Source organism: Dermochelys coriacea, chromosome 1, assembly GCF_009764565.3.
Source record: "Dermochelys coriacea isolate rDerCor1 chromosome 1, rDerCor1.pri.v4, whole genome shotgun sequence".
NCBI classification, from domain to species: domain Eukaryota; kingdom Metazoa; phylum Chordata; order Testudines; family Dermochelyidae; genus Dermochelys; species Dermochelys coriacea.
In genome coordinates, this window is record NC_050068.2 from 251,682,415 (window position 1) to 251,696,881 (window position 14,467).

At 41.3% G+C, this 14,467-nt stretch overlaps 1 protein-coding gene across 10 annotated transcripts in view; it reads right to left on the reverse strand.

Annotated features, from left to right (window-relative positions):
• WASHC3 (WASH complex subunit 3) overlaps positions 1-13,761 on the reverse strand; it is a 37,482-nt gene extending 23,721 nt beyond the window's left edge. For 2 of the 10 annotated variants that reach the window (XR_006282860.1, XM_043519298.1), the window contains exons 1-4: positions 10,127-10,290; positions 8,119-8,217; positions 3,878-3,943; positions 2,117-2,248 (exon numbers count right to left, since the gene is read on the reverse strand). Coding sequence is in view for 8 of the 10 variants with exons in the window: in XM_043519298.1 (XP_043375233.1) it covers positions 2,117-2,248; positions 3,878-3,943; positions 8,119-8,217; positions 10,127-10,264 (435 nt within the window). In the remaining 2 variants the exon portion in view is untranslated. Of the gene's footprint in view, positions 1-2,116; positions 2,249-3,877; positions 3,944-8,118; positions 8,218-10,126; positions 10,300-11,101; positions 11,105-13,756 lie in introns of those variants that run through there. The other 8 variants (XM_043519278.1, XR_006282861.1, XM_043519302.1 and 5 more) reach the window with 8 other exon arrangements.
• Positions 13,762-14,467: the final 706 nt, after the last annotated feature.

A 14,467-nucleotide genomic window follows, 5' to 3' on the forward strand; every position in this document is an offset into this window, starting at 1 on the left:
ATACAAAAAATATTAATTTGGCTAGTCAATTTCAAGGACAGAACAAATTTTACAAGTAATGTCAGTCAATTTGGACTAAGGTTACTTGTAAAATTCATTCCATCCTTAGCCCTAATTATAGGGCATTAAGATGACATTTTCAGTTGCCAGATGCCTACTTGATGCTACCCCTTCAACTTTTATTACTTGGCTCTGATACCACCACCAAAGTGGCAGAGGCTCATCATCAGAATCCTGAGATATTTATCTAGCTCATAATTTCCCCATACTGTACTTTTTACCTTTAATGGATAAGACTAACATGGTAAATTTTTACATTAGGTAAAACATTTTAATTGCTATTTGAGTAATCTGCATAGCACCCTCTAGTGGTAAAATGTATAAACTACCTTTTCCTTTTTTCAAGCCCTGTGCCAAGTGTTCGAAAGTCATGTTATCAGCAAGAGACCATACATACTAGAGAATCAACAAAGATTCTCTTATGTTGTCCGTTATAGACACTGGACAAAACTAGCTTTTAAAGTAATAATTTAATCAGTTGTGTCAGAAATTTTAAAACTGTTTGTAAAATTTCATTGATATATCTGTTCAACATTTAATATGTATTGTTTCAGTTAAACATAAGGAATCTTAATAAAATTCAATACACATACTGAGATGAACACAAAACCCACAATACTAAATTCAAAATCATTAAAAAAAAAAGCTTGAGTCAAGCAGATTGTTTTGTTTGTAGGCAGAATATGTAGAGAGAACAAATTTCAATTGTAATTTGACTCGATTTTAAAATCCTGAACATTGGCACAAATTAAAAATAGTCCTTTATACTAACACCAATAACTCCCAAATGACTCTCATGTTAGTCCTAACTTATTTGCCATATAAGCTGAGTGTTCTCACTTAAAGTTATGAAAAAATACAAAAGATTACAGGAAGTACTTTTGCTAATATAATTAGAACATTCTCTTTTTGCACTAATGTTTCCATCATCTACCATTTTGATCTCCAATATTTGGACTTGGGAGGACAGAAAAAGTTTAAGCTATTAAACTCATTCTACCAGGCTTTGTTATTAAATTGTCCATCTGAAGATATGAACCTGAAGCCCACTTTCAGAAATATATAATATTGCTTTAAAATGCAGAGCCAGTGGAAGTTTTCAGAGAAAAAAAGTTAAAAAGAACTGCTAATTATTGACTGATATGACGGACATTGTGCAATACTGCCAAAGAAACTCTCCACCTTTGCTTCTACTTTGCTATTCCCCTTTGGGGTCAGTGTAAATGAGCAGAATGTGTCTAAAGGTGAGACAGATTTTTTTCATACCACAATTCTGCAAATGACTCTACAGTTACTAAGCATTAATAAGCCAGGAAGAGCAACAATCTGTTGGATTTTCAATAGTGCAGCCATTGTCACTTCACAGCAACTCCTGCCAAGTTTGAGACTTTACCCATGCTCTGGGTTGAGGTAAGCTATTACACTATAATTGCTATAAAACAGAGAAGAATGGGAGACTGAGGGTGAAATGATCAGGAAAATCCATCACTTCTCCATCTCAAAAATAAGGCAAGAGAGTCTTGCTTTGTGAAGTGGCCAACAGGAATGCTAATTCTTAATAAACTGAGAGTGTGTTTAAAGCATATCTAGCCTTCTTTATGCTGATAATCATTTACTATAAAAGTACTCCTCTAATAAACAGAGGATTTAATAGGGCAAGCATGCACTTGCAATAGAAAGTGCTAGAAATTTGTTGGTTTCAACTGAAAGCTCAGATTCTAAAAAAACCCAGTAGAACTGGAATGGTGGGATTTGAAATTTTAATCTCATGTATGACATTACGTCCCTAACCCCCTTACCTACCTAGTTCAAGTTTACCTTTCAGTGGGATTTAAGAAAATGCAGGAAATAATTTTTCAGTATAATATTTTTATTCAAGCATAATTTAACAAAAAAGTGTAAGAAGCTTTTTTTTTTTAAAAAAAAAACTCACTTAAATAACATGAAATGGAATTAGAGTTAAAGTTTGGTCTGATTTTTTCCTTACACATGCTTGTTCGCTTGTTGAAGAAACACTTTCTGGGAAGAAGTATATTTTTTATACTTTGATACTTACTTCTGACTGAGGAGATACAGATACTGAGTGCTGATCTGTAGTGGCTTGTGGAACTGGACCATTTGTAACACTGTTCATATTTGCACTGGACACTTCAAATTTGACATCTTCTAAGCCGGGAATAGATGACAACTGAATGCAGAAGACAATTTTCAAGTAAACATCTTAAATTTAACCGATAACATGCATTAGTATCACCTAGAAGTCAGCACATACACCAGTCTAGCAAGGAAATCAATTGATCGTACCCATGTCAGCAAGACAATAGTTTGCAGTTTCCTCATTCAGGCCTGGTCTACTAGAGTTGCGTGAAATTTTTTAGACAAGTAGTTAATTTGCAAAAAGTGTGTTTCATTTGACTCAAAATTATGGTGAATCCATGTCAAGTTCACAATTGTTTTGGCCCCAAAAATATTTTTCAGGACTTAGTGGTTAAAGTAGTCATCGGAAATGTGGGAGACTCAAGTTCAATTTGCCCCTCTGCCCGATGCGGAGAGAGGATTTAAACAGGATTCTCCATTAGAGGAGAGTGCCTGAGCCACTAGGCTACAAGATATTCTGAGGCCAGTCTCAGTGTCTCCTATTGAAACTGTTCCACTATGTATAAATCAACACACACTTAAGAAAGGACTTGAACATCCTAAGTGAGTACACTAATTGCCAGGCTACAGAGTCATTCTGGTTCTCTTTCCTTGGACTAATAACTACTCAGTATCATTTATAATCGCAATTTGTAGTCATTCATGGATTGCTTAGATTCTGCAGATGTTGACAGCATTGGATATTCATCCAGGACAACCCTCCTATTCAGCCTGGATAAGCAGGATTTTTCAATGCTTCTAGTTTACAACCTTCAAGAAAGGTTAGATAGCTGGCTAGCTAGATACACACACTATGGAAACCTTCTGATTCTACTTAAACTTTTGCACTCCAAAGTTTGAGTTAATTCCAAACAGAGGGCCTGCTCCTAGTGAAATCAAGGGGGGATTAGCCAAAAGGCCGAGATTGTTACTAATGTCACTGGAAGCAGGACTGGGTCTAAGTTTTATATTGTTTTTTTCTAATTAATTGAAATATATTTGTAAGTAGACGACTACAAAGCTGTATCTTTTGGTCATACAGGATACATTTTTTCATCCAAATTATATATCTGTCTGCAATTTGACATAGTTTAGGCCATACTTTTAATTAAAGCTTTATAAGCCATCTAGTTACTTAAAAATAAACTTTTTACTTTATGTGGAAGTTGGTGGAAAAACACCCAACCATACACAAACTAATCCACCACGGTCTAGTGACATTAACCCCAAGACCTTTACTTTAAAGTAGATATAACAGTTAACAGAGTTAGTGTGATATGTGCAGTTTTGGAGCAAATTATGTATTGTAATAAGAATAAAACTATATTTAATCTTTCCCTCCTCCAAACAAAAAACTTAACGGGAGACAGTACTAAGGATAAAACCAACATCACTTTCTACTACATGCTGCCTGCTCCTTTGTTCCGTGCTCCATGGCTGTTTAAACTGTACATGAAGTGGTAAAGCATGAGAAAGAAGAGTTTGCAGCAAGTTTTGATTTAGCTTGAGCTGTAATTTAAAGTTGTCATTCTGACAATTTATTTTAATACATTAAATTCCATTACAGCACAGTTCTGATGACAATTGTACTTCAGTGCAAAAGTCTGCTAATTATAAGGAAATCTGACTTTGAGCATTGTAAACAAAAACCACCAAAACACATCTACATATACATACACACCTTTGCATCCAAAATGTTAAGCGTTGTTTCAATTTGTTGGATACGGAGAGATAGAGCTGACAACTTCTAGGAGAAAAAAAGAATTAAGACATGACAGCACTGTTCAATGCCCATTTAAAATCCAAAACTGGCAATGGTAAATCAAAGAACATGTAGACAAACAAGAAATATGTCCTCAGTCTATTGAAGATGCAAAATAAGTGACATGGTAACCCTTGTTAGAACAAGACCGAAGTGTGCTAACTATACACCAAGAGACACTGCTTCACGCTGATTCCTATATAGCATTTGTTGGCATTTAAAGTAAATTTCACTACCTACAGCTCTCTCTCCATTAATGGCAATGCTACCAAAAGGAAGTAATGGGTATAGAGAGAGAAAGAGAGAAACTACATGCAAATGAGTACAACAGTTAATGAATCTTACTCTGGGTACTGGGTAATGAAGTTAGACATACTGTATCCTCAGAGTTACTTGCTTCAAAGAACTTATATCAAAAAATGTGAAAGGTGAAAGGTGAGAAGTAAATGACAGACGAGGAGGGACTAGAAGAGGAGAGACACAAATCAGAAAGAATACAGGGAAGTGAATGGGAGTCATTTACAGTCAAAACTATTGGTAAGCCAGAACAAACTAAAACCTTACCATGCTCCAGTTCCATCTCACAAGCCAATTTTGTATAAAGTTCTTTTAAAATGTAACTTATATTTTAAAAAAATTAATCCACAGGAACTGTCACTTTATCTAACCATTGCCATATCTAGCCAGACCATCCCAGTAAAGTCGGGTAGCAGTATGTAGCATTTTGACTGCCTTCTGGCATGCTAGCAAGATTCTGCCCAGCTCATAAGCAGAACTTTAAAACCTCAGAAAATGGCAATCCTTGCCAACATGTTAGAGAAATAAGAGGGACAGAGTGTCACAAAAATTACAGTTTCTGGACTTGTTTACAGAGAAGTCTTTGTAAGAAGACAAGAATGGCCATACTGGGTCAGACCAAAGGTCCATCCAGCCCAGTATCCTGTTTGCCGACCGTGGTCAATGCCAGGTGCCCCAGAGGGAGTGAACTTAACAGGTAATGATCTAGTGATCTCTCTCCTGCCGTCCATCTCCACCCTCTGACAAACAGAGGCTAGGGACACCATTCCTTACCCATCCTGGCTAATAGCCATTAATGGACTTAACTAGATAAATTCATGGAGGTTCTCTTTTAAACCCTGTTACAGTCCTAGCCTTCACAACCTAGCTTTCAGGCAAGGAGATCCACAGGTTGACTGAGCGCTGTGTGAAGAACTTCTTCCTTTTATTTGTTTTAAACCTGCTGCCCATTAATTTCATTTGGTGACCCCTAGTTCTTTTATTTATTTGTTCCCATATTATCTTTTCCTTTTTCACTTTCTCCACACCACTCATGATTTTATATACCTCTATCATATACCCTCTTAGTCTCCTCTTTTCCAAGCTGAAAAGTCCGAGCCTCTTTAATCTCTCCTCATATGGGATCCGTTCCAAACCCTTAATCATTTTAGTTGCCCTTCTCTGAACCTTTTCTAATGCCAGTATATTTTTTTGAGATGAGGGGACCATATCTGTACACAGTATTCAAGATATAGGCATACCATGGATTTATATAAGGGCAATAAGATATTCTCAGTCTTATTCTCTATCCCTTTTTTAATGATTCCTAACATCCCATTTGCTTTTTTGACTGCCACTGCACACTGCGTGGACATCTTCAGAGAACTATCCACGATGACTCCAAGATCTTTCTCCTGATTAGTTGTAGCTAAATTAGCCCCCATCATATTGTATGTATAGTTGGGGTTATTTTTTCCAGTGTGCATTACTTTACATTTATCCACATTAAATTTCATTTACCATTTTGTTGCCCAATCACTTAGCTTTGTGAGATCTTTTTCAAGTTCTTCAGTCTGCTTTGCTCTTAATTATCTTGAGCAGTTTAGTATTGTCTGCAAACTTTGCTACCTCACTGTTTACCCTTTTCTCCAGATCATTTATGAATAAGTTGAATAGGATTGGTCCTAGGACTGACCCTTGGGGAACACCACTAGTTACCTCTCTCCATTCTGAAAATTTACCATTTATTCCTACCCTTTGTTCCTTGTCTTTTAACCAGTTCTCAATCCATGAAAGGATCTTCCCTCTTATCCCATGACAACTTAATTTATGTAAGAGCCTTTGGTGAGGGACCTTGTCAAAGGCTTTCTGGAAACCTAAGTACACTATGTCCACTGGATCCCCCTTGTCCACATGTTTGTTGACCCCTTCAAAGAACTCTAATAAATTAGTAAAACATGATTTGTCTTTTACAATAAGTTAATCCGCTGTTTTTTTTGTTTTTTCTTTTAAACAAACAGCAAGCCACTTGGGGATACATACAAAAGCAGCTGCATAGTATTATATGTCTTGTTTAATTTGACAAAAGCCAGGAAATTCAAATTGAGGACAGAGTCAGACTCAACTCTGAACTTCCTGGCTTTTGTCAATTTAAGTCAGGGCCTTTACATTCAATATAGTTTTTGTACTTAAATTCATTTTTTTATTATGTTTCACAAAATTCATATTTACCCATTTAAAATATGTAGTTTGTGCATGAGAGTTAACAGTGTTTGTGTGTGTTGATTAAATATATAGTTCCGTTTTGGAAAGCGTGTATTTAATAGGCATCCTAAGGAGATATTGCGGTCCTATGGCTTCACAGAAATGTCCTAGATTTTGGAGTACTGACAAAAATTCTGTTGAGGTAGTCAAGCTGCCACAAATACCAAGATCTTGCTCTGTTAAAAATCCAGAATTATGTTTTGTTTCTCCTCCTCAACCCTTTACGCTGGCACAATAGCCAAATATTACATTTAAGAGTCAGGAGAATGACTCAAGGCAGCATTAATAGATAACAGAATCTTTTATATCTGTATTGTCAAATCCAATTTGACTAAATTGTTAGCACTGGATAAGGCTGTTTGGTATTCTAAAGCAAGCTAAACGACAATCACAAAAAAGCTACTACTGACATCCTCAGCAAAAATGATGAGGCAAGAAAGCACACCGAGACCAAACTAACAACTCATCTTCAGAAGAAGCCCTTTCAGAAGGAAGACAGCTTGTATGGTGCTGCCTGTGGCTAACCAGAAGACTTTCTTGTGCTGTCAATATGGAACATTTTCATAGGCACTAAATTCACTTTGAAAACCTGTCACTGTCGGCTGACTTTAGCCGTTTGAAAGAACAGCAACTAAAAACTGGCTCACATTATGAACTACATGTCAATTTTTTTTTTAAATTAGTCATTTAAAGCTATAGGACAAAAAAGCATCTTAAATCATTACCTTCTTTAAAAAAATGGAGTCAGAAGGAGCAAGACAGAGAAGCAAGTCAAAAGTTGGATAGTTTGGTGATACTGGATAGTTACATTATCCAGCTATGAAGCAGGATCAGATTTATGAAATGGACCCAGTTCCCCAGCTTCAAATAAGCTACAGCAAATTTTTAAATGGCTGAGCCATGCTGAAGGAGTTAATGCTGAAACTCCATCATCTTCCTCCTTACTCCCAGTTTCTTGGTAATGTACTATGTGTATGTCTAATCCTACACTATCCTCAAACTCCCAGTACTTGGAAGACCAAAAAAACAAAACAAACCCACAATAAAGCATATAATGACACCAAAAAACCTAATCTGATGGCTTATTAGACTTTTGATTGAGATTAAATGGACTGAGATATTTATTTTACAACTCCACACAACCATCACTACTAATGTTTAACAGGTAGTTCTGTTGGCAGTTTCTGCCAAAAGAAAAAGGAACTGAATAGGCATGGAGAATGAAGTACCCTCTCAACCTGTGCTGGTCTCTCTACTTCATGGTTGAAACACATCGATAAGGTAGGAGAGTTTGCACTGCTGCCATTTGTATCATACCTGCTTTGTGGAAGACAACAGTCTCTAAGACTGTCAAATCATGTAAAATGTCCAAACTTCAAGACTTAATAAAAATGGGCTATTTGCTTAGTAAAATTAGAGGTTTCTTATACAAAGGTGAAGAAATCTGCACTAGTCCACTTACTCAGCCTAAACCGTAAGTGGACAGTGGACTAATTCTTTCAACTCCAACTAATATCATGGTCAACTGGCACTGAAAGATGCAGAAATCAGAGCAATACTATACTAGTATATGTTCATCCACGTGAAGACTGATGCAAAGTGATGCACTATGAACATACCTCTTCACAAACAGTAGAAAAACGGTTGAGAAACTGCACTGTGTGAACCACAAACTGGTTTAGAAATGCCACAGTTCTTTTCTGCTGAATAGCTGGAACCTGTAACAAGAAGATGAAATTCAATGAAGACAAGTATGAAGTACTTCACTTTGTAAGGAAAAATTAAATGCAAAACTACGAAGTGGGAAATAACTGGGTAGGTGGTAGTACGGCTGAAAGAGATGTGCAGGTTATAGTGGACTGCAAATTGAATGAGTCAAGGTGATGCAGTTATGAAAACGCTAACATTAGCAGGAATGTTGTATGGAAGACACAGGAGGTAACTGTCTCACTCTACTTGGCACTGGGAACACACACTCAACTTGAGTACTGCGTCCAAATCTGGGTATCAGCTTTAGGGAACGTGGACAAATTGGAGAGAGTCCAGAGGACAGGACCAAAAATGATAAAAGGTTTAGAAAACCTGACCTATGAGGAAAGATTAAAAAAAATGGGATATGTTGAGTCTTGAGAAAAGAAGAGCGAGGGGGGACATGATAACATATTTGAAGACTGTTAAGGGCTATTATAAACAGAACTGATCAATTGCTCGTTGTGTATACTGAAAACAGGACAAAAAGTCATGGGCTTAATCTGCAGCAAGGGAGATTTAGATTAGGTAGTCTCAAACTGTGGGTCAGGACCCCAAAGTGGGCCACGACTGGCGTTAGACTTGCTGGGGCCTAGACGTGAGGCTGAGGCCGAAGCCCGAGCCCCACCTCCCACGGCTGAAGCCCAAGCCTGAGCCCCACCACCTGGAGCTGAAGCCAAAGGCTTCAGCCCTGGAAAGGGGGGCTAAGGTTACATGCCCACTGCCCAGGGCAAAAGTCCTTGGGCTTCAGCTTTGCCCCTCTCCTCTCACCCCCTTGCCCAGGAAGGGCTCAGGCTTCAGTCCCCCATCCTGGGGTCATGTAGTAATTTTTGTTGTCAGAAGAGGGTCATGATGCAATTAAGTTTGAGAACCGCTGGATTAAACAGTAGGAAAAACTTTCTAACTACATGGGTAGTTAAGCTAAGAAATAGGTTTCCAAGAGAGGTTGTGGAATCCCCATCATAAGAGGTTTTTAAGAACACTATAGACAAACACCTGTCAGGGATGGTCTAGGTTTACTTGATCCTGTTTCAGTGCAGGACTTGAGGACTTTGACATTCCTTCCAGCCCTACATTTCTATTATTCCATACTCAACAGATCAGCCAATGTTCTCATAACTTCTAGCATTAGAGAAAGCAAAGCATTTAGATTTGAGATGGTATCCAGCATTAGCTTTAGCTCCAATAGCATGACATTAAAGGTCTTGTTAGACACTAACAAGAGGCGGGAAAAGAAGCATGAAGATAATTGGAACATTACTATTTTAATATCCTGTATTTCACAGAGCAAGAAATGAATGCTATGTACATCATTAGAAACACATTCCCAGCTTCTGAATGGGGTTGTATAGAATCTACTTTATAGCCCTGAATACTCAAGACATAAGATTTTTTGAACGGCCACTGATTTCTCACGCATGTGTCAATATTACTTCACGGGCATGGCACGCTACATTCCTACTGAAGTATAAGGCGCAGACGAGTCATGACTGCATCCTGCACGGAAGTGCAAACACAGTTCCCTCACGTTGCCACGGAAAAAACATCAGCGACTCGCTCGAGGTGACTCGCAGGCTCCTGCTTTACATCTGAGGCTCAACTCCCCCCCCCCCCCGGAAAGGGAAACACTCCTCGGTGTGCGAGGAGTGAGAGAAGAGAAACCACCATCGATCCGTCAAACTCAGTCCCCCGCCCCGGAGCGCTCTGCTGGTGGGGCTGGGAGGGGGGCTAGCGAGGATCACACGCCAGGCAGAGGGGAGCAGGCCCCAGGGGAAGGGGCTCCCCCAACTCCCAGCCCCCGCGCCGGGGAAGCGGAGGTGAAGGGGGAGGCAGCAATTGCCCCCCATACAGGGAAGTGGGGGAGGGGTGAGGCCATACCTTGGTCAGGTCGATGCCGGAGCCCACGAGGGGCAACCCATCCTCATCCATCCCCAGCGGCCAGAGCCAGGGGGGCGGGGGGGGAAAGGCTGGACGACCCCGCCAGACACCAGCCCGGAAGTCTCCGGCACTCCGCATTGAGGTTAACCTCTACCCCCGGATACAAAACCCGCTCTGGCGGGCACGCCCGGACGCCGCTAGAGTGGACCCGTGTTCTGGCGCATGCGCAAAGGCAAGGGGAGAAGGCGGAAGACACTCGGTCGCCCCAGTGCATCATGGGAGTTGTAGTTCGACGGGGCCCTGGCGAGGCGGCAGTGGCTGTCCCAAGACAGCGCCCCGCGGGGCGGCTCTGACGCTAGGCTGGGCTTCGCTCCCCGTGCTCGGCCAGGGCGTGTCTAGAGGCGCCGGGCGGAGGGGAGGCCGCGGACACATGCCCCTCCCAACCCTCTCTGGCCTTCCCCCGGGCTGCTGCCACCCCCTAGCCGGCACATGTTGTGGGGAGCGGGGGATCCGTGAGCCCAGGGGACCCACCGCCACCACTTCCAATTTTATTCCAGTTCCATTATGTAGCAAAACAAGCCTCCTCCAACAGCGCCAGAGTAGCTGTCACAGGGGCGATAACCGCGGGTGACGAAGTGTCCAGTTTTCGGCTGAACCACCCTGTCGAAAAGTGATCCTGGTGGCTCCAGTCAGCACTGCTGACCGGGCCGTTAAAAGTCCGGTCCATGGTGCTGCGGCACTAAGGCAGGCTAATCCTTACCTGTCCTTGCTCTCTGCTGAGCCCTGGAAATGGCCAGCAGGTCCGGCTCCTGGGTGGGGGGGCCACAGGGCTCTGCGCACTGTCTCCATCCTAAGCACTATCTCTGCACTCCCATTGGCTGGGAACCGTGGCCAATGGGAGCTGGGGGGGGGATGTGCCTGCAGGCAGGAGCAGCGCACAGAACCACCTGATGTGCCTCCTCCTAGGAGCCGGACGGGCTGGCCACTTCTGGGGTGCAGCACAGAGTCAGGACAGACAGGAAGCCTGCCTTAGCTCTCCCGCTGTGCTGCTGACCAGGAGCTGCTTGAGGTAAGCCCACGCCCCGACCCTCTGCCCCAGCTCTGAGCCTGCACCCTCACCCCTCTCTGCCCCAGTCCAGAGCCCCCTCCCACATCCTGAACCCCTCTGCTCCACCCCCCAGCCTGGAGCCCCCTCCTGCACTCCAAACCCCTCATCCCTGGCCCCACCCTGGAGCCTGCACCCCCAGTTAGAGTCCTCACCCCCTCCCACACCCCAACCACCTGCCCCAGCCCAGTGAAAGCGAGTGAGGGTAGGTGAGAACGAGCCACCGAGGGAGGGGGAATGTAGTGAGCGGGGGACAGGGCCTCGGGGAAGGGGAGTGGCAGGGGCATGACCTTGGAGCAGGGGCGGGGCTAGGGTGTTCAGTTTTGTGCGATTAGAAAGCTGGCACCCTATGATAACCACACTTCACAAGGCTTGCATTATTTAACCCTTTTATATTCCAAGAGACATACTTGGTTTCTTCAGCTTTTCTCCAAAATCTTGGACCATGCTACAAGTGGGCTCAATTGAGACATATACATCAGATACAGACACGACAGCTCAGTCTTCAATCTTACAAAGCTTAATGCAAAAACAAAAGTAACAGAACTACTAATAAGAGAAGCACTCTTTGCGGATGATTGTGCCCTCCTAGCACGCACACAGGGAGATCATCAGTGCATCGTAGATCACTTCGCTGAAGCATCAAAATTGTTTGGCCTCACAATCAGCCTGGAGAAAACTGTGTTGTTGTACCAATCATCTTCACAGCTCTGTGCCATATCCCCTAGAATATCCATTAGTGGAATGGATGGATCCAATGATGGATCTCTTAACAAAGAGATCACGAACAGGATACAGAAAGCTTCTCAGTTATTAGGTTTCAGAGTAGCAGCCGTGTTAGTCTGTATTCGCAAAAAGTATTCTCAGTTATTAGGAAAGCTACATAACAGAGTCCTGAAATCCCACAACATAACCCTCTCAACAAAAATAAAACTTTATAATGCTTTTGTGCTCACATCTCTCTTCTGTGGCTGTGAGACCTGGACACCATGCAAATGGTATATCAAACATCTAGAGACCTTCCATATGCGATCTCTGCATGCCATTATGAGGATCCGCTGGCAGGACAAAATTACGAACCTGGAGGTTCTCCAAAAGTCAAATGCAATAAGCATCAAGGCCATGCTGATAAAAGCCTAACTACGCTGGGTTGGACACATCATTAGGATGCCTGAATATTGACTTCCCAGAAAAATTTTCTTCGGAGAATTGGCACAAGGACATCGGAATCGAGGCTGCCCCAGAAAGCGCAACAAGGACAGCATCAAGAAGATCACACACTTTTGTGCAATAAAACTAGATGATCTTGAGAAGACTGCGTTAAATAGATCAGCATGGCAACATACAGCACTCCAAGCTCTCCAAACCTTTGAAGACGTAAATAATAAAAAGAGGTAAACAGAAATAATTGATAGTTAGCTGCAAGGGAAAAGCCTCAAACTACTGCTATAGCTACCAAGACGCTCACCAAGGACTTTGCTCGTTCTGCTCACAAGCCTGTGTGTCATGCTTTGGACTTCGGAATCACTCCAGAATCCACAAAAAGAGAGAGCATGAAAATGTCATTGTCAATCTGATGGTCTACCCACATACGTTCCAAGAGACATACTGAGTTTCTTCAGCATTTCTCCAAAATCTTGGACTGATAACAAATATATGACACCTCCATGATCGAGCAAGATCATTCTGATGCTTATTGTTAATTATCCTGACGGAATAATAACTTTTTAAAAACCATAACATTAACTTTAAGAGCATAAACCAAAGAAATAAAATTCCATAGCCCTTCACAGAGCTATAACTCCAGCTACGTAAATACCACACAAGTACAAGAGACTCAGTAATTCTGTACAGTAGGCTTTTTGAAGTGAAGTGAGGTGGGGGAAAGGCCCCCAGGCTCCTATGCAGCAGTCCATCCCTATTCAGCAAAGCACTTAATCACATAATAAACTGTAGACCCGTGTTTAAATCCCATTGACCTCAACAGGATGCAATCACACTTTTAAGATTAAGCATTTGCTCAGTTGCTTTGCTGAATAGAAAGGACTTAAGCACATATGTAAATGTTTTGGTGCATTGGGAATAGCGGCAGCATACCTCTATACAAACTCTTTGACTCTGACCAGACCCACAAATTCAGAAGATTGATTTTACTGCCTCAAGATTAATGTTTAATGATGCACAGTATAGGACATTCAGGTGTGCTGACCCCACTCCTAGAAATAGTTATAAGACTGTACAGATTTTAAAAATAAAGACTCACCCTTGATAAGTTTTTCTTTATATGAGACTAGTCACCCAGTGTTTATATTTGTCAAATATATTGAGCTACTTTTGTGTTACGTACCAAGTATGTTTTTCAAAAATAACTATGAATGCTCAAGGGTTTGGCACCTCCAAATGCTGGATGCTTAAAATTGTAGACTATTGATTAATTTTTCCCCCATAAAGCTTCTACATAACTGGAGCAAAGAGGGTTGAGGTTAGGTCCTGAAAAGCAGTGACTTTGTAAAGGATTTAGATACCCAGCTGAACATGAGCTCCTAGTGTGACACTGTGGCTAACACAATCCTTTTATATTTGAACAAGGAAGTATTGAGTAGAAGCAGAGAAGAGGCATTACCTCTATGTATGGCATTGGTGAGACCATTACTGGAAAATTCCATCCAATTTTGGTGTCTATATAAGGATATTGAAAAGGGTTCAGAAAAGAGCAATAAGAATGATCTGAAGCCTGGAAAACCTGCCTTACAATAAGAGACTTAAGAAGCTCAATCTGTTTAGTTTATCTAAAAGATGGCTAAGCAGTGACTTAATCTTGGTCTACCAGTACCTACATGGGTAAGAGATTTCTGATAGTGGATGTTTTTTTAATCTAGCAAAGTCATACTAAGATAGACAAATTCAAATGAAATAAGGAACACCACCATTAACAGTGGCGTTAACTAACCCTTGGAACAATTTACCTAAGAATGCAGTAGATCTTCCATCACTTGAAGTATTTAAATAAGGATTGGATGTCTCTTTTAAAGATAGAACACTAGCTTACTGTTTCTTAACTGGTGGGCTATGACTCCAATAGGGCTCAAGAAAGACACTGAGAGAAATCACAAGATGCTGAAAATTTTAATGCAATCTAAAGCAAAGAAAATCTCACTCCCCCACTTCTTATGCCCCTTTCCCCTCTAATGTCAAGTATTCTCTGTCAACCTGTCGAAAACTGCACACAAATAAAT